Source organism: Harmonia axyridis, chromosome 5 (genome assembly GCF_914767665.1).
Source record: "Harmonia axyridis chromosome 5, icHarAxyr1.1, whole genome shotgun sequence".
Lineage (NCBI taxonomy): Eukaryota > Metazoa > Arthropoda > Insecta > Coleoptera > Coccinellidae > Harmonia > Harmonia axyridis.
Window position 1 is genome coordinate 30,800,336 of NC_059505.1, and position 24,871 is coordinate 30,825,206.

The 24,871-nt window shown below is 32.2% G+C and overlaps 4 protein-coding genes and 1 long non-coding RNA gene across 16 annotated transcripts in view; 3 read left to right on the top strand and 2 right to left on the bottom strand.

The window, feature by feature from the left end:
• Positions 1-1,963, top strand: part of LOC123681349 (dorsal-ventral patterning protein Sog) — a 95,330-nt gene extending 93,367 nt beyond the window's left edge. For all 7 annotated transcript variants that reach the window (XM_045619714.1, XM_045619713.1, XM_045619709.1 and 4 more), the window contains one exon: positions 839-1,963. In XM_045619714.1, the coding sequence (XP_045475670.1) occupies positions 839-1,009 (171 nt within the window). In that variant the 3' untranslated portion in view covers positions 1,010-1,963. The remainder of the gene's footprint in view (positions 1-838) is intronic.
• A 1,622-nt stretch (positions 1,964-3,585) lies between these two features.
• LOC123681353 (E3 ubiquitin-protein ligase RNF185-like) lies at positions 3,586-5,602 on the bottom strand. 4 transcript variants are annotated; one of them, XM_045619719.1, is made up of 4 exons: positions 5,465-5,602; positions 5,147-5,364; positions 4,668-4,876; positions 3,586-4,129 (listed from the first exon to the last, which is right to left on the bottom strand). In XM_045619719.1, the coding sequence occupies exons 1-4, from the start codon at positions 5,507-5,509 to the stop codon at positions 3,924-3,926; spliced, it is 678 nt and encodes a 225-aa protein (XP_045475675.1). In that variant the 5' UTR covers positions 5,510-5,602; the 3' UTR covers positions 3,586-3,923. The 4 variants fall into 4 exon arrangements, with proteins under 4 accessions (XP_045475675.1, XP_045475676.1, XP_045475678.1 ...); XM_045619720.1 differs by having other exon boundaries at positions 4,680-4,876; positions 5,465-5,594; XM_045619722.1 differs by lacking the exon at positions 5,465-5,602 and adding an exon at positions 5,421-5,438.
• A 134-nt stretch (positions 5,603-5,736) lies between these two features.
• Positions 5,737-12,368, top strand: LOC123681351 (ATP-dependent RNA helicase SUV3 homolog, mitochondrial). 2 transcript variants are annotated; one of them, XM_045619716.1, is made up of 11 exons: positions 5,737-6,135; positions 6,189-6,580; positions 6,840-6,951; positions 7,008-7,229; positions 7,400-7,622; positions 8,367-8,486; positions 8,545-8,725; positions 9,756-9,935; positions 10,004-10,152; positions 10,229-10,431; positions 12,112-12,368. In XM_045619716.1, exons 1-11 carry the CDS (start codon positions 5,820-5,822, stop codon positions 12,315-12,317), a joined length of 2,304 nt encoding a protein of 767 aa, XP_045475672.1. In that variant the 5' UTR covers positions 5,737-5,819; the 3' UTR covers positions 12,318-12,368. The 2 variants fall into 2 exon arrangements, with proteins under 2 accessions (XP_045475672.1, XP_045475671.1); XM_045619715.1 differs by having other exon boundaries at positions 5,738-6,135; positions 12,109-12,368.
• Positions 12,369-12,574: 206 nt separating this feature from the next.
• On the bottom strand, positions 12,575-19,829 carry LOC123681352 (tripartite motif-containing protein 2-like). 2 transcript variants are annotated; one of them, XM_045619717.1, is made up of 10 exons: positions 19,688-19,829; positions 19,475-19,635; positions 17,683-17,792; positions 17,008-17,435; positions 16,639-16,854; positions 16,111-16,529; positions 14,123-14,424; positions 13,777-13,997; positions 12,988-13,126; positions 12,575-12,907 (listed from the first exon to the last, which is right to left on the bottom strand). In XM_045619717.1, exons 2-10 carry the CDS (start codon positions 19,498-19,500, stop codon positions 12,666-12,668), a joined length of 2,103 nt encoding a protein of 700 aa, XP_045475673.1. In that variant the 5' UTR covers positions 19,501-19,635; positions 19,688-19,829; the 3' UTR covers positions 12,575-12,665. The 2 variants fall into 2 exon arrangements, with proteins under 2 accessions (XP_045475673.1, XP_045475674.1); XM_045619718.1 differs by adding an exon at positions 19,317-19,397 and having other exon boundaries at positions 19,475-19,730.
• LOC123681354 lies at positions 17,799-19,621 on the top strand. Its single transcript, XR_006747688.1, has 3 exons — positions 17,799-18,878; positions 19,073-19,147; positions 19,215-19,621. It is a non-coding gene; the product is annotated as an uncharacterized LOC123681354 (long non-coding RNA).
• Positions 19,830-24,871: the final 5,042 nt, after the last annotated feature.

Consider the following 24,871-nt stretch of genomic DNA (forward strand, 5'->3'; position numbering starts at 1 on the left):
ACAATAAGTATCTCACCAGACGCCATTTCTGTACGCTACCGAACGAAGTACTGAAAACGTTGTTGAAGTCTCCGACTAAAGTTACTTTTTCCTCGTACAGTTTCCGTCGACCGCCGCGTTTCGACTTCTTTATGTAACCAATCGTTATTCTAGCAATCTCGTAGCTGGGCGGAACTACGCGTAGCTCCGCCCAGCTATGTATTGCGATTGGTTAGATAAAGTCGTCGAAACGTGGCGGTCGACGGAAACTGTCCGAGGAAAGCGTAACTTGAGTTGGTACATGAGGAGATCGCAGCGAACAACCTACTTCAAAGCCGACTTTGCTTAACATTCTAAATTGGCCGTCTTGCAATAAATAAATAAATAAGTTGTATTATCAAGTCTTATTGAAATCTCAATCAAATGGCTATGTAGTAAGAATGTAATAAACCAAGGTTACACAGGTTATATACAATGAAATATTATCAAATAATAATTTATAAAGTTTATTATTCACAACATAATGATCTTCACGAAAGGAAGCAGTCCTGTTATGTGTAGCACAGAGTGGAAACGTTTCAACAAGCGCTTTAAATTCGTATATGACACTTCATTGTTTATTTATTCAAGAGACATCATGTTGGGTATAACTAAATTTTGGCGGCCTTTTTGACTTTTACTTTTTTGATTGCTATTTTTTCGAAAAATAATAATGCGATTAAACATATCCTCCTTTTATGTATCCAATAAACATCACTTAATAATTTGTCCTATTTTGTTTCGAGGTAACAGCTTTTGTTTTGAAGTTGCGGTTAATATTAATATCTTGTTCCTTTTCTCATAGCAGTTTTTTTTGCAGAGAGGTAACCAAACTTGCAAAAGGAATCCTTGCGACAAAGCCGCGTGTGAAAAGATGTTCAAGGCAAGAAAAAATAAAAAACTCCAAACGGGAGAACATTGTTGTTCGGTCAAAGATTGCAGGAGATTCAAGCATAAGAAAAATCACCGGAGTACAGTTCCCACGAGTTGAATTGAAACTGAAGTATGAGGTCTTTAGGAAAAAGGTCTTTTCTGCCCAGCTGCAGGAAAGTGCCTATTAATTACCTATCAACCAAAGAAGACTGAGGCAGACAAACGTATTGCAGTTGTCTTTCAATTGTAGAGTAAGATTTGGATACGACACTGAAGGTGAGAGACTTATGTTATCCCTATGGTGATAATTTTCACTCAAGTCTCATAATTTGAGAGTTATGGATCATGAATGTGCGATATCTGCAATGTCCTTATTGAAGTCACTAGTTTTTATAGAATTATTGTAAGTAATCCTTAGCTTTATATAACATAATTTATTATATTATTTATTGTAATAATTTATTTCTTACAAGTAACTTTTCCATGGTGTGAAGGTTTTTGAGGATTTTCCATCTTACACTCATACTCACAAGTCACAACTCTTATTAGTTATGTGAAATCACATTTTTTCCAGAAAGATGAATTGTGAAAAATTGAAAAAAATAAAAATAAAACACCATATAGTTCAAGAAACCTGAAATATTTTAAGACTGTGGGTTTTATCAAGATTGGGTGTAGAGTGGAGAAGAAAGACTCAATACTTACTAGAGATAAAGGCTGATATAATTTGAAAGTATAAAAGAAACATCCAGAACTGTTGTTGGTATGTTTGTTTGTATATTTGTATAATATTTATACCATTTTTCATTAACAAAATATTTTGCATATGTATATAAAAATTAATGTACTCAAATGAAAATAAAATTGTATTATGTTTCAATAATATTATGAGATTATTCCTCTGCTATTCAAAGGATTAAGATTGCAACATACAGAATGGTTCCCAATTTGTGTAGAATCCTACTTAGTGCTTCTCAAACTGTTGCATTTATTTTTGTATATAGAAAAAGTATTGTAGGTTGTGTTGTAATCCTTCATAATTAGAATTTAGAAAATAAATGAAAATATAATAGAAGGCTATATCATTGGCAGTAAATTAACTCTGCTCCAGTTAGTGTGAAAATTAAAAGTGAAAATGATGAAAAATAGGTAGAAAGAACAAAAAGTATGAATGATATTTATTAATCTCATACTTGGCTACACATACTTGACATTCAAAAACTGGTTCCTAGTCCAACAAAATTTAGTTTCAACATTTATCACAAATCACATTTAAAAAATCAGTTAATTCACTGAAATTAAAACAGTACTAATTATGATGTTAGTGTGAAAAACACGGCAATTTTTGTATCTCAACACTCATAAAAATGATATACATAATTGATATCAATATAAATAATTTAATTGAAAGAAGTTGTGATGCTTTTATTCAGAGTGGACTATTGAAAAATTCATAAATCCAAAACTTTGTAGTGAAAAATATCGAAGTTAACACAATTATAGGATATGGTCCGTATATTGCCGAGAATTTCAGAGCGGTTACTAGTGGTTTTCAATGTTTCAGGTAACCTGTTTCGTATTTACGGACCGCTTGACACTTGTCATTGGTCAACCAAATTTTTCTTTGACACAATTTTGGAGGTTATAAATGGTTGATCTCTTTCAATTTGTAAACAACTAAAAGCCTAAATGGCTCTGAAGGGTATTTGTTTCATAATTAAAATAATAAAGTTTTTGAGACTTAAATGTCATGAAAAATGTTCATAAACAATAATCTGAAATTAAAATGACAACTGCCTACCGGAGTGGGCGTGGTTACCAAACCTAATAAAAAACTTTTTTCACCGGTTTTTGAGGAATTTGACATATATGCACCACCAACTTACTAACCATGGTAACCAAGTTAATATACGGACCATACCCGTTTCAAAATCTCATAATTATCTGTAGTCCATTTCTGTAATGAACTGTTCCAAATTGGATTTTTTGGCTTCGAAATTCATTAATCATATTCACAAACTAGAAGAATATAGTGTAAAAAATGATTTTTCATGCAACTACAGTTTACGAGAAAAGTTCTGGACTATATTCCAAATTGTATACTGAAAAAATTCCCGAGAGGATTAAAAATTATTTCTTCTGAGGATTCCAAAAGCTAATTTTTGAAACAATAAACCAAAACTATAATAAAAAAAAATTGTTTAATTGTCTTAACATGTATTCCTGATACAAGACAGGAAATAATACAAAGATTTACATACCATACAAATGAACCAAATATCAATCACAAGAAAATAAATAAACGTGATGCAATTTGAAGGCAAAAAATGCAATGTGTAAAAAAACTTTGGGTTACCTCTTGGATACCATAAATGTATCATAAAAGACATCCACACTGGTTTCTATGGTGTTGAACTTCTTACACATGTAAGTAGATGACTTTATGAGTACACATGTCCTGTGTTTTCAAAGGTGAATAAAAGCCTTCTTTAAGTCTGTTGTTTAAGCCTGGGATACAGGAATTCATCTTGGACGACAAATAGATTTAGTCCATCACTCTATCATGATATGTATCAGCTTATAATGCATAATACAGGCGTAGTATAGTCTTCACTCCAAGAATCTGTTATATTATCACTTGTTCAAATTAATAGAGGAAGATTATTGAGCACATATATTAAATGAAAAATATACTGAATTTGGTAAGCTTATATTGAAAATTAAAGCTATAGTAAAGTGCCTTATAAATACATCTCAATAAACTTTTTTCTAATTTGATAAAATATCCAACAGACTTTCTTCCACCATGAATAAAGCCCCAGACAAATCTTTGGCGATGTTATTTCAATTCAAATATATACAAACAGGTTGTAGCATTTTATTTACTGCATAGAGAACAATTTGCATACTCCCTGATAAATTTGATGCCCGTATAGAAAGAAAAATTAAAGACTTCGACAGAACGAAAAGGTATATATATATAAATAAACTCAAAACTCTTATATACATATGATTTCAATCAAATATACCAATTATGCCAAGACTAACCATGCTACAAATAAAATCGCCATCCACAGGAATATTTTTGACAAAAATTGTTCTTCAATTTGTTGCTGTGTGCCTCTGGCAGCTGCTGCTGGCCTACCATCAGCAAAATTGAATGTTGAAGTGAAAAACCCAAAGGGAAAGGCTCCTATTCCAAAGGACATATGGAAACCATTGTCAGCAAAACCAAAACCTAAAAGTCCCCCTTTTATTTCAAGGCAATATTCAGAACAAATTCGTAATGGTAGATTTATGCCACATTCCTAAGAAAATATAAATAAGAATTAAGAACTCCACCGAAGAATTCTGTGGTGAACATAGTTCTAAGTTAAAAGTTAATCAACTTTCTAGTCATAGTTTTAGTTCTTAGGAAAATTCCATAAAAGCCCTGATTTGTTAGCGTTCAATTCTTAATTCTTAGTTTTTAGTTCTTAGGAATGGTGCATAAATCTACCATAACAGTTATTCAGAATAATCATCATCATGAAATATTATGACTATACTTGAAAGTTTACCACATTCCTGTTTACGGAGTTTTTAATTGCATTCAATGCGGTTTGAAGAAAGGACAACTTCAAACACTAAAGTTACAATTAGTGAACTTTAGTTTCTGATGATAAAAAAATTTTAGTGAAAATAGTGTTAAAAACAAATAAAATTTTGGAAATAAACATTCTTTTAAGTAATCATTTTTCTGAGAATCCTTTATTTTTTATACAAATGAAGAATACCTATCAACAAACCTGGAAATGAAGATCCAGGTTCTGGTTCCGTCCTTTGACCTGCTGGACGAGGAGGCACTTTTTCTCTTGGATCTTCTTGTTTAGTACTCCCTCTACCATACAATGGAACAACCTTTTCCTTACTTATGCTAGCTTTACATACTGGGCACACCTGCCTTGTAGGCCTAGTTTCTAGCCATTGATGTAAACAGGGCCAGCTGAAAGTATTGAAAATGGAATTATGTAGTACATATTCATACACAACATTAGATAATATCAACAAAGTATTGATTGGTTTACTAAAGAGTGATCAGAGAACAGCATTTTCCACTATTAAACTTAAAGTGGTTCATTGACAAATATAATACTATTCATAAGTGAATAATTACTAAGTGATAACAATAGCTATTTTATCATATTTTCTTCCTGTTTTTGTGTTATAGTCATGTATTTTGACATAAAATTATCGAAGAAAATATGAGGCTCACCAAAATAAATGGCCGCATAGACTAACAACAGCATCTTTAGCTGTATCTAAACAAATGTTACATTCAAAAGTTTTATCATCTTTACTATCTTCTTCGGATGCTTTCGAAGAACTCGGATTTTGGTCTCCATTATTAGACTCCCCAGATGTTTTAACGTCTTCGGTAATCCTAGACATGGTCAATGTGGAAAATTTGCACTGGCTCTTTAAACGCAGGAACTATAAAAATTATAAAACATTTACAATGAACGACATTAAAAATCTAGATAACTGACGTGTTATCATACAAAATTAATGAGAAACGTCAAAAACAAATTACCTTTTCGTTTCTATTCAGCTGCACAGAACTAGAACCAAAGAACATCTAATGTACTTATTTTATGAATAGAACAATTAACTTTCAATAGATGTTACTTCCCAAACTATGTAATTCAATATAACCCCGCCCTATAAAATACCTAAGACCTCAATAGATATTAATTATTATCCAATTGTTTTCGCAATTACTTGAGATATGTTTTTGACATTTCATTGTTCCCAAAAAAAAGTTAGCAATTCTTTGCCTAATATACTATTCTTTGCTTATGTTATTTTTGATTTAAAATAACCTTAAAAATTGCAAATATTGCATTCAATGATTTTTCCCCAAATAAATTGGCACCAAAACTAGAAATATGTTAAAAATCAGTAACCAGGTTCAAAGAATATGTTGTCGACCACATTTAAAAGAAATATTTTCAAAGCCAATGCGAATAAGTGATGAAACCATTTGTAAACATGTAACAAATTATATGCAACGACGAACCAAAAAAAGTAGTTCCAAAATTTCATCTCTATTTGTACCTGTGGCGGTAAAACCCAATCCAGATGATATAAATGTAGGAGCTGAATTAACAGGTTCATTCAATAAAGCTGAATTATTGAAACTGCTAAATAAATTCTACCAGAAAACAGAAATAAAACAATTACTAACTGAAAATGGACTTGATAGTAAAATGATATACTTTTGTTTTTTAATTTTTCTCTATCATATTTAATTTTAGATTATTTACAACATCAATGTTATGTGAGTTTCCGAAGATTTTGTTTAGAAGCAGAAAATTTACCTGTTGATATGCATATAGTAGTTAGTGATATTTTACAAGGAGCTGGAAATGTAACTGATATATTTCCATACTTCATTAGGCATGCCAAGCAAATGTTTCCTCATTTAGATTGTATGGATGACCTGAAAAAAATTTCTGATCTGAGAACACCAACTAATTGGTATCCTGAGGCTAGAGCTATCAATAGAAAAATTATATTTCATGCAGGTCCTACAAATTCTGGTAAAACATTCCATGCACTAGAAAGATTTTATTCTGCCAAGTCTGGAGTGTATTGTGGACCCCTTAAGTTATTAGCTGTAGAAGTCAACAATAAAGCAAATGAGCGTGTGAGTATTGAAATTGTGATATTTCTTCTCATAACCATTATATATTCATTCATCATTCTACATTTCGATTAAATATATAAAATTTTCACTAGAATATTGTAAAAATAAGTATTCTTCTATCGGCTGAGTCATTTCACTACTTCTTTCTATTTATTACTGATTTATTATTATTGATATTATTATTAGTTTCTTGTTAAAATAGAATAAAGAGGGAACACTAGAAATTAAAAATATCTTAATTGAAACATTTGAATTCTAGGGCACTCCTTGTGATTTAATAACAGGAGAAGAAAGGAGTTATGCTGATCCTTCTGGAGCTCCATCTTCCCATGTGTCATGTACAGTGGAGATGACTTCTGTTAATACCCCTTGTAAGTAAGTGTTTTTTCAAATAAACAAAAGTCAATTGAAAATTTTATTTTTTCAGATGAAGTCGCTGTGATTGATGAGATACAAATGTTAAAAGATCCAGGGAGAGGGTGGGCATGGACAAGAGCTTTATTGGGAATAATAGCAGAAGAAATACATATTTGTGGAGAGGCTGGAACAGTAGATCTATTAAGACAATTATGTTTGACGACTGGTGAAGATCTAGAAGTAAGGAATTATAAAAGATTGACACAATTACAAATCGAAGACCAAGCATTAGGTAAAAACAAAATAAGTACAAATTAGTACAAAGTTGCACTTATGGAATTCATGATGATATTCACCTGATAGATCAAAATCCATTTTGTCATTATCATTTATAATTAATGGACCATAAAAACATTTCATAATCCTCTATAAACTTAGTTAATTTTAGAATTTTGTCCTCAGGGTCATTGGATAATGTACAACCTGGAGATTGTATAGTATGTTTCAGTAAAAATGACATTTATACAGTTTCAAGAGGTATTGAAGCAACAGGAAAGGAGGTTGCTGTTATATATGGGGGTCTTCCACCTAATACCAAGCTTGCTCAAGCTTCTAAATTTAATGATCCTGAAAATGCTTGTAAAATCATGGTGGCAACCGATGCTATTGGAATGGGGCTGAATTTGTAAGTGTAAATCTTTCAAACTCATTCTAAGGCTAAAAAATGTAGTGGAGCAGGGACGGTAGAGGCACAGTGCGAGGTAATATCTTACTGTATTTAAAGTGAAAGCAAGTTTTCACTTTGAAAATAGTAGAATATTTGAATCTACTTCTTACCTCTCCGCATGTATGCTTTACTATATTTGTACCCTAAAAATGAAATGATAACATTTATTTGCTAGAATGAAGACGGTATATGGAGGCTAAGTTGACATGTCAAGGAAATATTCTGCTTCTAATGGTGTCCAAATTATATCTTCTTTCTCCAATAGGCTATTCGACAAATTTTTTAGTGATGATTTTTTTCAATTCGCTTAAATGTTTTTCAATGTTATCTAAATGTTGGTAGTTCTCAATAAGTTGCTATAAGGAAAATAAATTTTTCCAAATAATCGATACGAATTCAAAGTTTGTTACAAAATAATAGAACAAAAATGCAAAAAAATGTTTACCGCCAATTGACATTATGCTTTGTTCGCCCAATCTAATTTGCTTCTCATCACAAGATGACAGGTTTGACTTATTTGTGATTATTGTTCTTTTAAGCATATTTGATAACAAACAAATTTGCCAGTTTAATGTATATCGATCTTAGAAAGTCTGTTCTATGAAGATATAACAATATTTTCAAACCTACAGATAGCCTATTCATGTTTCAATTAATTGAAGTGGACGAATAACAGCATTGATGATGTTTTATCAATTTTAGGAGTATTCGAAGAATCATATTCTATTCTTTGATAAAACCAACAATGAACGAGAAGGGAGAGAAAGAAATGGATACATTGTCAGTGTCTTCTGCACTTCAAATTGCAGGCAGAGCGGGACGGTTAGTTTCAAATTTTTTTAACAACTAAAGAAAACATATTCAAACCTCCCAATTCTAGTTATGGAACTCAATGGGAAGAGGGGAGAGTAACAACATTCAAGACTGAAGATTTGAAAACTTTGAAAACATTATTGGCATCTCAACCAGAACCTATTGTTCAAGCTGGTTTACATCCTACAGCAGATCAAATCGAACTGTATGCTTACCACTTACCAAATTCTACATTGAGCAACCTCATGGTAATTGAATTCAATAGAGATTTTTCTTGTAAAGGGTGTTTTTTTAGAGCTATAGAACTTTAAATTGCAATAAAACAACGATGGATCATTCGATTGACATGAATTTTATTTATCCGCAAGATAATCTTGTGGCATTACATTTTAAATATGATTTCTGGCATATGACCGCCAGGGCTGGCTCGGATGTAGTCCAATCTGGACGTCCAATTTTCGATGACTTTTTCCAACATTTGTGGCCGTATATCGGCAATAACACGGCGAATGTTGTCTTCCAAATGGTCAAGGGTTTGTGGCTTATCCGCATAGACCAATGACTTTACATAGCCCCACAGAAAGTAGTCTAGCGGTGTTAAATCACTAGATCTTGGAGGCCAATTCACAGGTCCAAAACGTGAAATTTGGCGGTCACCAAACGTGTCTTTCAATAAATCGATTGTGGCACGAGCTGTGTGACATGTTGCGCCGTCTTGTTGGAACCACAGCTCCTGGACATCATGGTTGTTCAATTCAGGAATGAAAAAGTTAGTAATCATGGCTCTATACCGATCACCATTGACTGTAACGTTCTGGCCATCATCGTTTTTGAAGAAGTACGGACCAATGATTCCACCAGCCCATAAAGCGCACCAAACAGTCAGTTTTTCTGGATGTAACGGTTTTCGACATACACTTGAAGATTAGCTTCACTCCAAATGTGGCAGTTTTGTTTGTTGACGTAGCCATTCAACCAGAAGTGCGCTTCAACGCTAAACAAAATAAAATGGACGTAGTGCGCGATACGTATTCCGCACAGAACCATTATTTTCGAAATAAAATTGCACTATTTGCAAGCGTTGTTCAGGCGTGAGTCTATTCATGATGAATTGCCAAACCAAACTGAGAATAAATCACTTGACAGCTGTTAAATCGGTCGCCATCTTGAACAGTAATGCAAACTTAAAGTTATATACCTCGAAAAAAACACCCTATATATCTCAAATTTCTGATAAAATCATATTATTTATTATATCATATTCTATTTATATTGCAGGATATATTTGTCAGTTTATCAACGGTAGATGACTCTTTATATTTCATGTGCAATGTGGAAGACTTCAAATTTTTAGCAGATATGATTCAGCATGTCCCATTGCCTCTCAGGGCTCGATATGTTTTCTGTTGTGCTCCAATAAATAAAAAGATGCCTTTTGTGTGTACCATGTTCCTGAAGGTGAGTTTGAAATTGAGTTGATTTTTTTTGATTAATTGATTAAAATATGTTCTAACCATTGTTAACAGTTCGCTAGGCAGTATAGTAGAAATGAACGAATAACATTTGACTGGTTATGCAGGAATATAGGATGGCCTTTACGAACACCAAAAACAATTATGGATTTAGTTCATCTTGAAGCTGTTTTCGATGTTCTCGACTTATACTTATGGTTGAGGTAATTTAAATTTCCAGTCTTAACTGTACAAATAGTTCTTGATAAGTTTGTTTTTCACATTTGATTATTCTTTCAGTTACCGCTTTATGGATCTTTTTGTTGAGGCTAGTCTTATAAGAGAAATGCAAAAAGAACTTGATGCCATCATTCAACAGGGAGTGAAACAGATCACAAGACTATTGAAAAATTCGGAGAATTACATCAGTTCTGGTACTTCCTCTGCTGCTTCTGCTGATGATGATTTTTCTTTGAATAGGCAAAAACAAAGTTACTTGAGAGGTGAGTTGATTATTCTGGTGTTGCTGATCTTTATTGGAAGTATAAATTTTATGAAATACTCCTATGGACGCATAGACCCTATATAGGGTATGATTCGTATATCGCCGAGAATTTCAGAGCGGTTACTAGTGGATTCCAATGTTTCAGGTAACCGGCTTCTTATTTACGGACCGCTTGACGCTCGTCAACTAAATTTTTCATTGACAGAATTTTGGAGGTTATAAATGGTTGATCTCTTTCAATTCGTAAATAACTTTTTAGTTAAACCTATTTATTTAATAATACTAACTAATAGTTATTAATGGCTCTGAAGGGTATTTGTTTCATAATTAAAATTATAAAGTTTTTTATTGTTAGATGTCGTGGAAAATATTCATAAACAATAATCTGAAAATTAAAATGACAATTACCAAACGGAGTGGGCGTGGTTACCGCACCTAACGAGAATAAAAGCATGGTTGCTCTGGTGACAGATAACTCACTGAAGTTTGAGGAAATAGTCACCGGCTTTTGAGAAATTTGACATATACGGACCACCAACTTACTAATCATAGTAACCAAGGTGATATACGGACCATACCCTTAAAGGTTGTGTTTGCCGAAATGTTTGTAATTTTAAAATGTTGAGCCAAAAATGGTCCTAAATCATTCAGTTTGAGTGATGAAGAATTCGAGACTAAAATCAATTATGCTCAGTAGCCTTGTACACAATAATTTTAAAACTAAATGTGGTAGAGAACTTGAATTTTCAAGCTCTTGGTTATGCCTCTTAAGTGACAAAATAACAAAATGTTGCTGCATAATTTTGTGAGAATCATATCATTGTCGCATTGAAAACATTTTTTTGTAAAATTTCAATCTCAGAATTTATCCATCTAATTTTGCGTGTATACTAGTTATCAAAAAAAAAAAACTGTATGTATAGATGTCACCCTGAAAAAGAATTCAAAATCTTCTGTTCTGATGATCCTTTGAAACACAATAGTAATTTACGTAACAAGTCCCGAAAATAGGGTTTTTTTGGACGAATAGACAAAATTCCAGGACGAGCGTAAGCGAGTCCTGGAAGTCTGTGAGTCCAAAAAAACCATTTTCGGGCGTGTTGCGTACAATATTTTTTCGGCAACCATGTAAAATAATACTATCGCTGCTGCTTTCCATATTTTATTGCGATTGCGATCAAAAAACATGCAAATTTTTGACAACTAATTTCATATGAACTGTCAGCCTGTTATCTCGGTTGCTATGGATTCTATGATTCTTTTCCGGCCTAGTCCGGGAAGTACTTACTTCCCGGACTAGGCCGGGAAATGCTACTTTCTCAGAGAAAAAGCGTCCGGGAAGTGAGCACTTCCCGAACGGTTGCCGAAAAAATATCTTTCAGACAATGAACTTTGTTTAAATTTTTCTTGGATATCTGTAGATTGAATAGACATGTTAAGAAACAAGAAAATGCAAGATAGCCAGAATTTTTATGGGGTGTCAAGTGCATGGCAAAAGAGTATGCATAAGCTCCTGAATTCAGATCAGTGTTTTTCTCATTTTTTCTTGAAACATAGGCATTAATGAGGAGAACTTGTTTGTGCAATATAGGAGTAGTACACAATACGATTGGAAAATTCTTCTGGTGTAGCCTCTTATAAAGTTTCTCATTACCAATACTAATTTTGGTTTCAGAAGATAAACCTTTAGGAGGAAGACGTTTAACTGAGAGATTGTTAGCACAGGGAATTTTAACACCAACGATGCTACAAGAATTGAAAAAAGAATGGAATAATTCATCTAATGAAGCAACACTTCAATCTGAAAATGAAAATAGCCAAATAGAAGAGGTCAATCCTAAATGTGAAACCAAAAAAACAAGAAAAAAGAAGACAACAAAATGATATAAACTACATTTATATAGCCAATGAAAATATATTATTTTTTATTTTTAAGATTTATTTTCAATTCCAAGCATGAAACTTAAGATGCTTAAAACATCTGGTGCTGAGAGTTATTCACTATTGCTCATTGAGATTTTCTTCCAAAAAGTAATTCTAGAATTGCCAAAATCTGTTCCACTTCATTCTGAAAAAACTTGAAGAAGATTGAATTCAAAGATAAAATTTATTTATTCTTACAATTGAAATAAAAAACCAAGAAAGATTAGTATTATTTACTGATGACAATAATTTAAGGTTTTAGCAATATATACACTCAAAGCAGTAGCTGATAATACAATACGAGAATTACTACCAGTAGCGATATTTTTTTATACAATTATTTCCCAAGTCAACAACAATGACATGATTATCATTAGTGACCGCTACTCCACTGGGTCTCTTGAGTTTACTATTTTGGGAATCAATACAACTGTTTAGATTCTCATCAATTATCGATAAGATTTGTAAGTAACTTTTTCCTTTGTGGTCAGTTCTACTGGCCAATATTCTATTTTCCGAGTCCACAGATATACTGCCATAACGACCTTTAGCTGAAAAAATTAATTTAGTTCCATAAATCCAACAATAAATTCTTCAAAGTGATTAGGAACTCAAATATTTGGAAAATTACCTTTTCCACCGTCTGCAACTACTTTCAGAAAATCACCTTTTGCAGAAAATACTTTTATTTCCGAGTCTGCAACGACAATTTCACCATTCGGGCCAATTGCTACAGATGATATTGACTGAAAGACTTCTTTGCCTCCTATCTGCAAAAAGCATCGTACTTGGATAAAAATGAATTGTTAATCAAATTTTGTTTTCATTAACAGTTAGATTAGTCATTTGAAATTGAATCTATAAACGCAAAATAGGATTAGTAACAAAATGGCAGGACCGAGTTATATGATCTCTGATTTTTGGATTAATCTCAGGCTCGAATAACAAAGTAACTAAGATATCTAGAAATTCAGGCGGGATTTCTGATCAGATTTTGTAGAAAATAATTCAGAGAATAACTTGAAATATCGGAAAACTTCCACAAAAAAATATTGAAGAGTAAAAAATGTTCTTGAAATATCTGACAATTCCAAATACCAGATTTATAACCAACATTCGGATCCAGTAATATTACTTGACAGTAGACATCAAAATAGATCATTTTTTAAAGGTTAAGAGACTGACAATCTATGTCAACTTGCAAATATAGGTTAACAACCTATCATGGAGGTTGTTCTGTATTCAAGAAGGTGAAAATTATATTAACAGCATTCAATTGAAAATAAATATGTAAATTTGTTATGATTAAAGCTCCTTACATTTTCGAAATGAATTGTGCCTCTAAAAAAAAGTCAAATTTCTGGCAGAACACCACCTTGGACCAACTAAAATAAAGTGAAATGCTAAAATTCATCTATACCTGAAACAGAAATTTTCCTTCCTCGTCAAAAACGAAAATACAGCTTGTACCATTATCAGCAACTAAAATGTGTCCATATGATTTGTCTACAGCAATATCGATGGGCTCTAAGAAACTTCCATGAGTAAATGTTCGAATCGTATTTCCATCTACTGTCATTTCGGTGATGAATTTTGTTCTCCAATTTATAACTACAAGACCATTATTGGACAAGGAAATTCCTACAAAAAAAAACGTGAATCAAATAGGTATTAGAGGTGCATTATTGCAATTAATGTTTTCAATTGAAAACATTTTTTGTTTTAAGATATGGAACTTGCTAACTAATTTTGCTTATTTTTCTAACCTGTACAACTCCGGCCAAAAAGACCTTCATTCGTTATATGTTTTACGAATGAAAAGTTTTTATCCAAAACTTTTATTCTAGAATTTCCAGTATCTAGAACATATATGATATTTTCGCTTTCATCTACAGACACTGCTACAGGCTGCATAAATTCTTCTTTTCCACTTCCTTTCGTACCAAACATTGTAACAGGATTATTGTGTTCAGTTACTTCAAAGGAAATTGGATATTCCTTAATTGGACGATCAAATATTGTAATTTTTACACAGTAACTGCCAGCTTTTACTACTCTGAATTTTATTCTGAAAAAAAAATATAAGCTACTTACAACTGAAATTTTTATAACTCCACAGAGTTAGGAAATTCCAGTTTCCTACCCATGGTCTAGTCGGTATTTTACTCCAAAATGTGATAATCTCTTTTGGAAGTTTCTTGGCCGTAGGTTATATTTTGACACTGGATTTTTCTGAACTGATATTTGATGTGCAGATCTAGTATTTGTACTTTCTTCATTGAAGACTGAGTGTTTCATTTCCTTCAATTCTAACAGTTCCATTTTTTCGATGAATATTGGGCCCTATGAATGATTAGTGCCCCCTATCCTGTTGTTGTTAATATAATGGTCATATATTTTGATAGCTTCTGTTAATTCTTAGGTAGTAGATCTTGATGTTTCGGAGACTAAAAGTGACCTATACTTTTGATTTTAAAGCTTCTTTTAATAGTCCTGTAAGGAGCCGATTGATTTCATTCTTAGTACTTCTTCAGACTTGTCTCAGTTCTAGAGTTGATTTGTGAACTTGTTCAATTTAAAGAGTTCTCCCATTTCATCAGCCACTGAAGGTGATCATTTTATCAGGTGAAAAATCTTCTAGACCACAGCTAGAAATCTCGGAATTTTCTAACTCAGTTGAACGGTCTGGCCGTGAAATCCATCGACAGTATAATAATTTATCTTTCTTTATAAATCATTTAAATTAAATGTGGAAAGGTTATCGAGGGTCAAATTACAATGCAAGGAAAAAGAATATTGGACATGCCCTCAGGAGAAGCGCTAACCGTAGACACGTGTTTCGGGCTTTCGGCCCTCATCAGTACGGTGAAAAAGTGTTAGATGAGCAACACTTGAAGAAAAACAACAAACAAACGGAGCCCACAACAGAAGCCAGCCGTCCATTTGTGGTTTCCGTGGGAAGACCCAATGGGTTTTGAGGCAACAACCAACATCACCACGTGGGAAGCTATAGCTACCTGCGTGAAAACCTAGTCCTGGTAAAGATATGTGGAAATGTTATCGAGGGTCAAATTACAAAGCAAGGAAAAAGAATATTGGACATGCCCTCAGGAGAAGAGCTAACCGTAGACCGTAGCTGGCTTCTGTTGTGGACTCTGTTTGTTGTTTAATTCAAGTGTTGGTTATCCTAACACTTTTTCACCTTACTGATAGGGGGCCGAAAGCCCGAAACACGTGTCTACGGTTAGCGCTTCTCCTGAGGGCATGTAGCGCTTCTCCTGAGGACATGTCCAATATTCTTTTTCCTTGCTTTGTAATTTGACCCTCGATAACCTTTCCACATATCTTTACCAGGACTAGGTTTTCACGCAGGTAGCTATAGCTTCCCAAATGGTGATGTTGGTTGTTGCCCGAAAACCCATTAGGTCTTCCTGCGGAAACCACAAATGGACGGCTGGCTTCTGTTGTGGACTCCGTTTGTTTGTTGTTTTTCTTCAAGTGTTGGTCATCTAACACTTTTTCACCGTACTGATGAGGACCGAAAGCCCGAACCACGTATCTACGGTTAGCGCTTCTCCTGAGGGCATGTCCAATATGGATTTAAATTAAAATTTTGCCTATATTCAATAGTCCATAGGATGTATCAATATTAGTTTAAAATTGCTTCCCAAAGCTACTTGAAAATGTTTCGTTCCATAATTATTTTCAAAGTATCGACCAGAATAAACAAATGAAGATATGTTTGGAAACTAACCTGTAAGTACCATTATCACAGTCGATTACTTCTAGGGTTGTGGGCTCAGAACCATCAGGTGGTTCTGACGACAATTTTGCTTCTACAGGATCTCCACCAAAATTTCTAGAGTTTCCATGGTAATCCATGGTCGTCAATAATATGTTTGACTCAATTCCTACAGTTACATTTTCTGCTTCTATTTCTGCTGTACATAAACTGGGGAATGTTGTGCTTGTTCTCACCCGTCCCAAGTTATTGAGTTGTTGTGAAATTGTTTTGATAGTGTCGTTATGCTTAAAATCACAGGTAAGAAATGCGTTTTCCCTTGGATCATTCAAGGTTATGGCAACATCGAGTTTCTCTGATAGACTCTCAATTCGTTGTGTGATATTCCTTACTTCCACTTGGTATTGTAAACCCTGGCATTCCCCTTCTACCTGTACAAATAACAATATAAATGAAGTTAATCTTACTAAACACACAACAAACAAATCTTGAAGTAAAAAATTATAGCTAAAAGCTAATTTCAAAATGTAAATTGTTTACCTTATTTTTTTCTGATTCAATCAGAGTGTGCTGCTCTTCCAGGATTTTGCGTTTTTCTGTACAAATGGAATTAACATTTTCAATCATTTCCTGCTTACGTTTGTCGACTAGTGCTTGAATCTGTTGAAATATAATACTAATTTGTTCTAAGTTTGCCTCTCGTGCGGAATCCAACCTTTGCAACTCACTCCTTACTTTTTCTTGTGCTTTGTTTAACTACAAACAAATTTCAGATTTCACTACAAAGTATGCAGAGTCCTTTTTCATTTTTTTTTCTTTTTAATTTTCACACAATTTTTAAACTCATTCCGAAAAGAAAAAGTTCGAAAAAAGTTAAAACTTTAGTACGTAATTCCAAATTTGATTTACCTTAGATATACACTCGTTTGCTTTGTACAATAAAATTTCTGACATTCTCTTTATGGCAATAGAAAATGGGATGACAGTGTGCTCACATGAATCGGCAGATTCATTATGAGAACCTTTGGTGCATATTGTGCAGAAGACTGTGTCACATGTTTCACAAAATAGCAATTCCTGGTTTATGTGGACCGAACACTTTGGTATAACTTCCCTTCGCTGCCTAGACATGAGATCCAGTAACTGATTGACCAAGAAAGAGGGCGGTAGGGCAGCTACCCCTCCTCTTGGTATAGTTATCAGTTCTCGGCATATCGGGCATCTGAATGATCCTGTGTCTCTAGTTTGAGAGGCAGCTATTCTAGTTAGACAGTGAAGACAAACAGTGTGAGAACATTGTAAGAGTTTTGGAGTATGTTCTCCTCCATCATAAACACCTTAAAACAAAACAAAGCAATATGAGCACAATTCAATTGAGATATTGAGAATTATTTTGCACACCATCAAATCAAACAAAAAATATATAAACTTCACAGTTTATTGTCTACTCAAATTTTGTGTATATAACAAAATAATAACAATAAAACATATATTCATGGCAAACATAAAATAGTTTTTGCTAACAATCATGATTAATGAACAGCAATACTTAATTCATTTATATAGGTAATTAATTATACTCACATAAACAAGTACCACATGTTAAAAAACTCTCATTAAAATCTTCATAGTTTATGCTGACAGTTTCAACTAGGGTCGAATTCATTCCGGTCATCCTTTCCCCAAGTCTGGTTCTAAAATACGTAAAATTTGGTATATAATTTTCATAATTGAAGAGGAAAAGGATAATATTCCAACAAAATTCCATTATCTCTTCCATTAGAGAAAACTTGGATCAATCAAATTTGTCAATAAATTGAAAAAATTTTTGGACTGAAAAAACTCAACTAATAGGTGTTATAGATTTATTTAGGTATCTAATCAAAAATAATCACTATTTGAGTGTGTTCATTGATATATTCCCAGTATCTAAAATTTTTTTTAAAGGACGTAATTATTATATTGTCCACAAAGATAAATCTATTGAAAAGCATTAAAGCTTCAAAATTATTCCAATGAGAAATATTTTTAATGTAGGATGAAATCTTAAAAAAAAAAAACCATTTCAACTCAGTAATGACAGAAGGCAGAATTTGAATAAAAATATGAAATGTTGAAGAAACCACACTATTTTGATCAAAACATTGTATAAATCCTGTATCAGTTATAAATATTGCCAGTTATTTTATCATTTAGTCAAAGTATTTAATTAGTATAAAGGGTGGATATACCATTAAAATGAAAATTGAAGTAAATGAACGACGTATTTCATGAATGAATTCTATAAAAAATTCTCACATAAAAGTTAGTCTTCTTCAATTTAAGCAATTTAGTTAATAAAATAAACCAGTGGAATGTTCAGATAAAATTAATGCAAAAATTATGTCATTATGATGTTATTGAAATATACAATGTTTTGATAGAAACAGGAAGTGATAACCATGTAACACAGTTAATATGATAAAAAAATCTATAAGTTTCAATATAAACTGAAATGCAGAAAGTAACATGATGTGTGACTGAAAATATAAATATTCAAAACAAGGAATTTATCTGAGAAAAGAATGAAGTAATGTTTTTCCTCAAATTAGCAGCAATCATATCTGTATTGTCTAAAACTTATCTTATTGAACTAAGATAAGGCATATATAGGGAAAACGTATGACAGACATTTATTCATATTTGATGAAATTAAACAGTCTACTGCAATTGAATTTCTTCCAAAAAAAAAAAAGGGAGGGATACCAATTATTGGCAAATTTGTAGAGCAGATTTGAAAGGTCAGTTGGAAAGTTCTCTTTTAGTTGCTATTGAAGTTAAAATAATAACTGAACTAATTTCAATTCGATATTTTTTGAATAATTCAATAAAGTAGTTTCCAAGTGCTTAGATTCAGTTTTGGTTTATTCGATTATGAATGAAAATAAAGAAGTATTTCATATTTCGAGAAAAAATTTAAAATTCGACATTTCAGAATCATTAAAAATTCAAAAACCGTTCTTAGACTTTGAAAAGATACTAAAGAAAAACTAGATTCCTGAATAATGAGGTAAGTTACCAAAAACCCAATTAGAAAAAGCTGGATTTGATAAGGATTGAAATTGAGTTTCTTTCAGGTTGATGCTGCTTTTCTATATTAAATGGTGACTGAAATTGTGCTCTAAAAATAAGCTAGGCAACTAGCTAATTTTAACTTAGTTTCATTCTGGGAAACATACCTATTTGGTTAATTTTTTTAGATTCATCAAATGCATGCATTGCTGGTTCAATCAGATTATGTTGGCACATTCCATTCAAATCTACAAAAGTAGGTAAATTAGAAGAGGAAAATATCCTTTATGCCTTAAATTAAAGAAGCTAAAAGAATAAAACTCACTGAATAACTCTTCTCAGCGAATCCATATTCGATACCAAAGAAACGTCAACCCATAAGCACTTCGAATATAAACAATGGTTTCTGATCAAACGGTACGGTGAAATCAGAAATCGACAATTTCTAATGAAAAATCTTTCCTCTATAGTTTTCTGAAAAAAATTCTATCGAGAATTCCATATTATTTTCTCACAGATCATTTCACGAGTTCATCACCTTATTTCTTTCTTTTTTGACACGACACAACACAACACACAACCACAACAACTGTAAATTACAAATAAACGTGAACTTATGGCTGATTTACACGTTGAATTCAAGTATCCTCTGGTTCTGGTTTCAACGTCTACTGAACTCTTCTCTTCTCATGTCAATGTAATGAACGGAATTTCTCATTTACATGATGATGGGAATTGTGAATCAGATAAGAATATGTTTAAGAGCAATGAATAGCCTTCTTCATCATCATTCCAGACCCCGAAGAATATATAGTTAATTACAGGCCATAAGCAGAATAATTTAAAATTAAACTTGACTAGTTGAGATAAAATGTATTCCAGGTGTTGAGTATATTTGTTTCAATAGAATGTTGATCAATAAAATTATTTATTGAATGAATTTTCTTTCAAAAACAAGATAAAATTTTATTGAAAGAAGATGCATCTTCTTATCATGATATTAATAAGGTAAATCATAAATTTATATTATTAAAGCATGATAGCTACAATATGATCAATTTTAAACAATAATAGATATATAAAATACATCTTTGGGAACTCTTAAGGTTGAAAATAATAACAAAACTATTCGAACAATAAGTTATACGTATTTATTTACTTTTTCAATTTCCTTATCACAGTATAACGATCATACATCTTATTTCTCTCAGTGTGATATTCTATAATTGAAAATTACAATCATTAGGCGAGATCTCAAAATATAGTAAAGGTTCATAGGAAGTTGCATTGGACGAAGAAAAAAAAACAAAAAAGGACCTCAACGATTTTTCATTATTCATTATTACCTAAAAAATCTACACTTTTTCACTTGCCAGGTTTTATACCCAATAATACATAGTAGATCCATTATCTCAGATTGAAGACATCGATATAAGTTTCAATGATCAATGCAAAATATCCTAAAATTTCGTTCCTTGTAATGGTTTCAGTTGAACAAACGTGTGAAGAGGCCTTTAATCGCATGCGTATTATAATTGAATTGCTAAGGCGCTGGCCGGACGTTCATTATTTATAACAGCATACAAATCGCGATATCGATTGTACTGGACTTTCCAACTCTTTGTATGAATCATCGAATCAATGATTTTTTAGATATTTTTGTTATTCTTTATTATCTTTTTTGGAACGTGAGAGTTTCGGAAATGACGTTCATTTCATCATGAATTCAGTTTTAAATTATAGGGACTGTCCTTATTCCTTTTTCTTTAAATTAGTTTAATATGTTCTCATATTGCTCTGATTGAGAAAAAAATATGAATTGCGCAAATTTTCTATTGACCTATTTGGTTCTGTGCCAAAATTTATAATAAGTATATTTTAAATTTATGACTTTATGGAAATGCATCAGGATTTCTTAAATTTATATTTCTTGACCTACTCTTATCGATTTTCGAGTAAATTTTGTTTAACTGTTTGTACTTAGTTTTTATTTATGTTGGCATACAACGTTGGCAAACATCTTCTTATTTCAAAGAATATATCATCAGAGTATTGATTGTTTTTTTTTTTTGACTTGTTGGTTTTTGTAGGACGATCACTGATGAATGGGAAAAATTTCCGTTAGAGAAATATAATAAATTCGATGTAGCTTGGGATATAAACCCAACCGTTCTACGGCAGACTTACAATTCTCCGCTATGAATATGAAGGTGTATATGGCAGGGAACACTGAGTGCCATATTGATAACTCGCTAAGATTTCCCGTGTTGGAACACCGCAATCCTTTGATAGAGGGCGTACCTTCAAAATTGCCTGAGCCTGAGAAGGCATCGTGAAAGTGAAATATGATGTATCAATAGATTTTCACAGTTTCTTGGACTCCAAATGTGATGAATACTGATTTTTGACATATCTAAAAAAAAATTTTTATGGGGAAGATGATTAGGAAAATGTGCAGTCTAGTATCAACTTTAAATATTTATATTCATATTGAAATTCTGAGCATGTCCGGATTTTGGTATAGTACTTTGAACTATTGTTCACATATTGGATAACTGTCTAATACGTGCTTTGTTTATGTTGTTGAATTCCTAATCTCTTTTTTTCGAACGTGATTAAATAGATATTAACCGAGAAAGATATAAGAACAACTAAAGACTGAATTCATACTGAATGTTGTCAGTGCTAATATCCAAAAAACGTTTTGGTTTCACTCAATTATGTTAAAGTTGAATAATTTATTGATATATAGGCGAATCAAGATAAGCGCTACGGCACCTGGTGACGATTAGAGTAACTAGAAATGTTGCCATGGTTTGCCTCAGAGATAGTCAGCCCTTTTCATTCCTCTGAGGTTCTGGCATTTTGCTTTGTTTTTGTGTGATATTCTACAAATATTTATATATTTTTTAAATCATTTCAATAGTTCTGAGTCGTTCGAATCGCTATTGTTCTTCCTGGGAAAAAAAAGGTCAAATATCAAGTTCCATGCTTTCCCTCAAACTGGTAATAAATATCGTGTTTGGATGGAAGGGAAACTGGGGAGTAAAGTGCTGATGGATCGACAAAAAGCTTGGCAACTGAAATTCAAAATCGTTAAACCAGTGACAAGAAATATGAAAGTATGTTCCCTGCATTTTATCGATGATGAATGTTCTAGTAGTAGATCTGAAGGATTGAATCAAAGAAATATCAACAAAGAAAAACTTATTGCTGAAGAATGCTCTAGTGAAGAAATCGAATCTGCTCTACAATCTACTTCCCAAGATGAAATCGAAGCTGCACAAGGTCTATTACAGCTTCTTCAGGGTCAGCCTGATTATAATGGGCCTAAAACTTTCAAGGATTTCGAAGTGCAAGTGAATACTCCTGAAGTATCTTCTTTGTGTGATCTGATAACAACAGATAGTGCTCTGAACAGTTGTTTTTACTGGTCTCAATAATATGAAACTATAAGATACAATAGTAGAAGCAGAACAATCTATTTACAGTGATCAGATCGTTTAACAATCAAGCAGTGTATTGTTTTAGTTTTAACAAAATTGAAATATGATCTTTCATATGTGACATTATCTGTTTTATTTGGCATTTCACAAGAATTGTGCCAAAGATACATTGTCTTCAAATCTAAGGTACCTTTACACAATATTGGAAAAATTCAGACATGTATTCTGAAATTCTATATATTTTTTTTCAGGGCACACTGATGATACTTCTCTATCACATTTTAATTATTTTAAAATAGTCGTATAATATGCCGAATATATTTTCAAAATAAATACATCCCATAAGTGAAATATTTTCAATTGAATTCTCATTATTTTTTTATGATTCATTAGTCAAGCAATAATTTAATTCGATAAATAGGTATCGATATGAGTAGTTTTAAGTAACCTAGTTATTTAAATTTATTTTTAGAAACATTTTATGTAAATTGAGTTATCTCTTAATAAATAAAAAAAATGGATATGCGACTTTCTGTAGTATTCCTAAAAATATTCAATACATTAGCATTTGTAATATTTTGTTGGGACTGTATAATTGAAGGATAATGTGAAATGATCAATTCGGATAAGTAAAAAAACCATTCAACTAAAGTTTATTAGTCATGCAAATAACATGTAACATTTTTATTATGTGACCAGCATTTAAAACTTCTTCACCTTCATAAACACTTCTAGAAGTGTTTGTACCTTTAAGATACCCCAAGTATTCTACTCAGTCTTGCCATTTGGACCTAAAAAAGGTACTATTAGAATCCTGTAGTATAATAATGTTGATTGAACCGTTCACATATTATATGCACACGATTGTTATTCGTCATATTTCGAAGTCTTCCATCCTTGTATAACTTTCAATACCACTAGACTGAACTGAAACAAATGATGATATCTACCGCCTTTACCTAAAATGAAAATAAAATATACACAGTAACACACTTGTTCACTATAGAAGTCTGAAAAGTTTTTATATTTATTGTAAAATCGAATTTTAATAACGCAAATACACACACAACTAATACAACAAAACACTCCAATGGCAACATTTATAGTTCTACGTTTGCTCACCTTGGCGCTGCATTCTTAATCTCAGATGCCTATACCTCCCAACCACAACCTATAAAAGACGCTATTGCATAAAATGGGCGATTTTATGAAAAATATAAATCAAAAAAACTATCAAATAGCCACATATATCTAATCAACAAGGAATTAGGACATTGTATTTGTATGTTAACCATTTGAAAAATATTCACCTTCGAATCCTTTGACAGTAAACTAAAAAATGTACCGATTAATTTAAATTTTGTGAATGTTCCAGTTGATTATATAATAGAATTAAAGGTTGAAAAGTACTTAACCTGTTCAGTTTCTTGTGGGAATAAAAAAAAGGGAGGATTCGAAGTTGATGATCTTTGTAGCAATTACTTTCTTTCTGTTTTGGAAGTTTCGGAGCGCTCGTTCAGGCGGTAATTGCACCCTTGGAGACCACATAACTATATGTATATGTGCAGGTTTCCAGGGATGCAATTGGAGCATGAATGACGAGCGTTCAAAAGCTTCTGACTTCAGGTCACTGTTTTTCTTTTATTTTTTTGGGTTATGGTGTTTAAATTTCCTATGGTTCTGACAGTGGAGCCGCTATTAACACGAAATTTGGAATTTCTTCTCTCTCTCTGATGAAGTTCTCAACACGAAATTTTACAAAAAGCAGAAATTGTTATTATCATACAAGTATAATATCTCAACCCGATTGGATCTGTAAAAACAGCATAGAATATAAAATACTCTACTTATTCTATACTCATCACAGGAATATTGGGCATCTCTTTTTTTTTGGATTTTTTCTTATTTGGACTAGGAGATTAGGTTGAAATTTTGCATGGACCATGCAATTATTATTTCATATTGAACTCCTAATCTCAATGTAGTCGGTTTTGTTGTTATAGAATTATTGAGTAATTTTTTTTCGATATCCTTCTTGTATTTTTTTTTATTCTTGTTTTGAGATCAACCAGAGACAACAATTGTTGTCTCTGAATATTTCTTTTCAACAGAATCCATGGATCCAAAGAAGAAAGTTTGAAAACTTTTAAACAAATTATTGTTTCGATAGCTTTTGCCAGAAAGAATGGAATGTTTTGAGATGAATTCATTTCAATATTGCATAATGCTGAATGAAGCAGGTCTACAAGAAATAAATCAAAATATAAACGAAATAT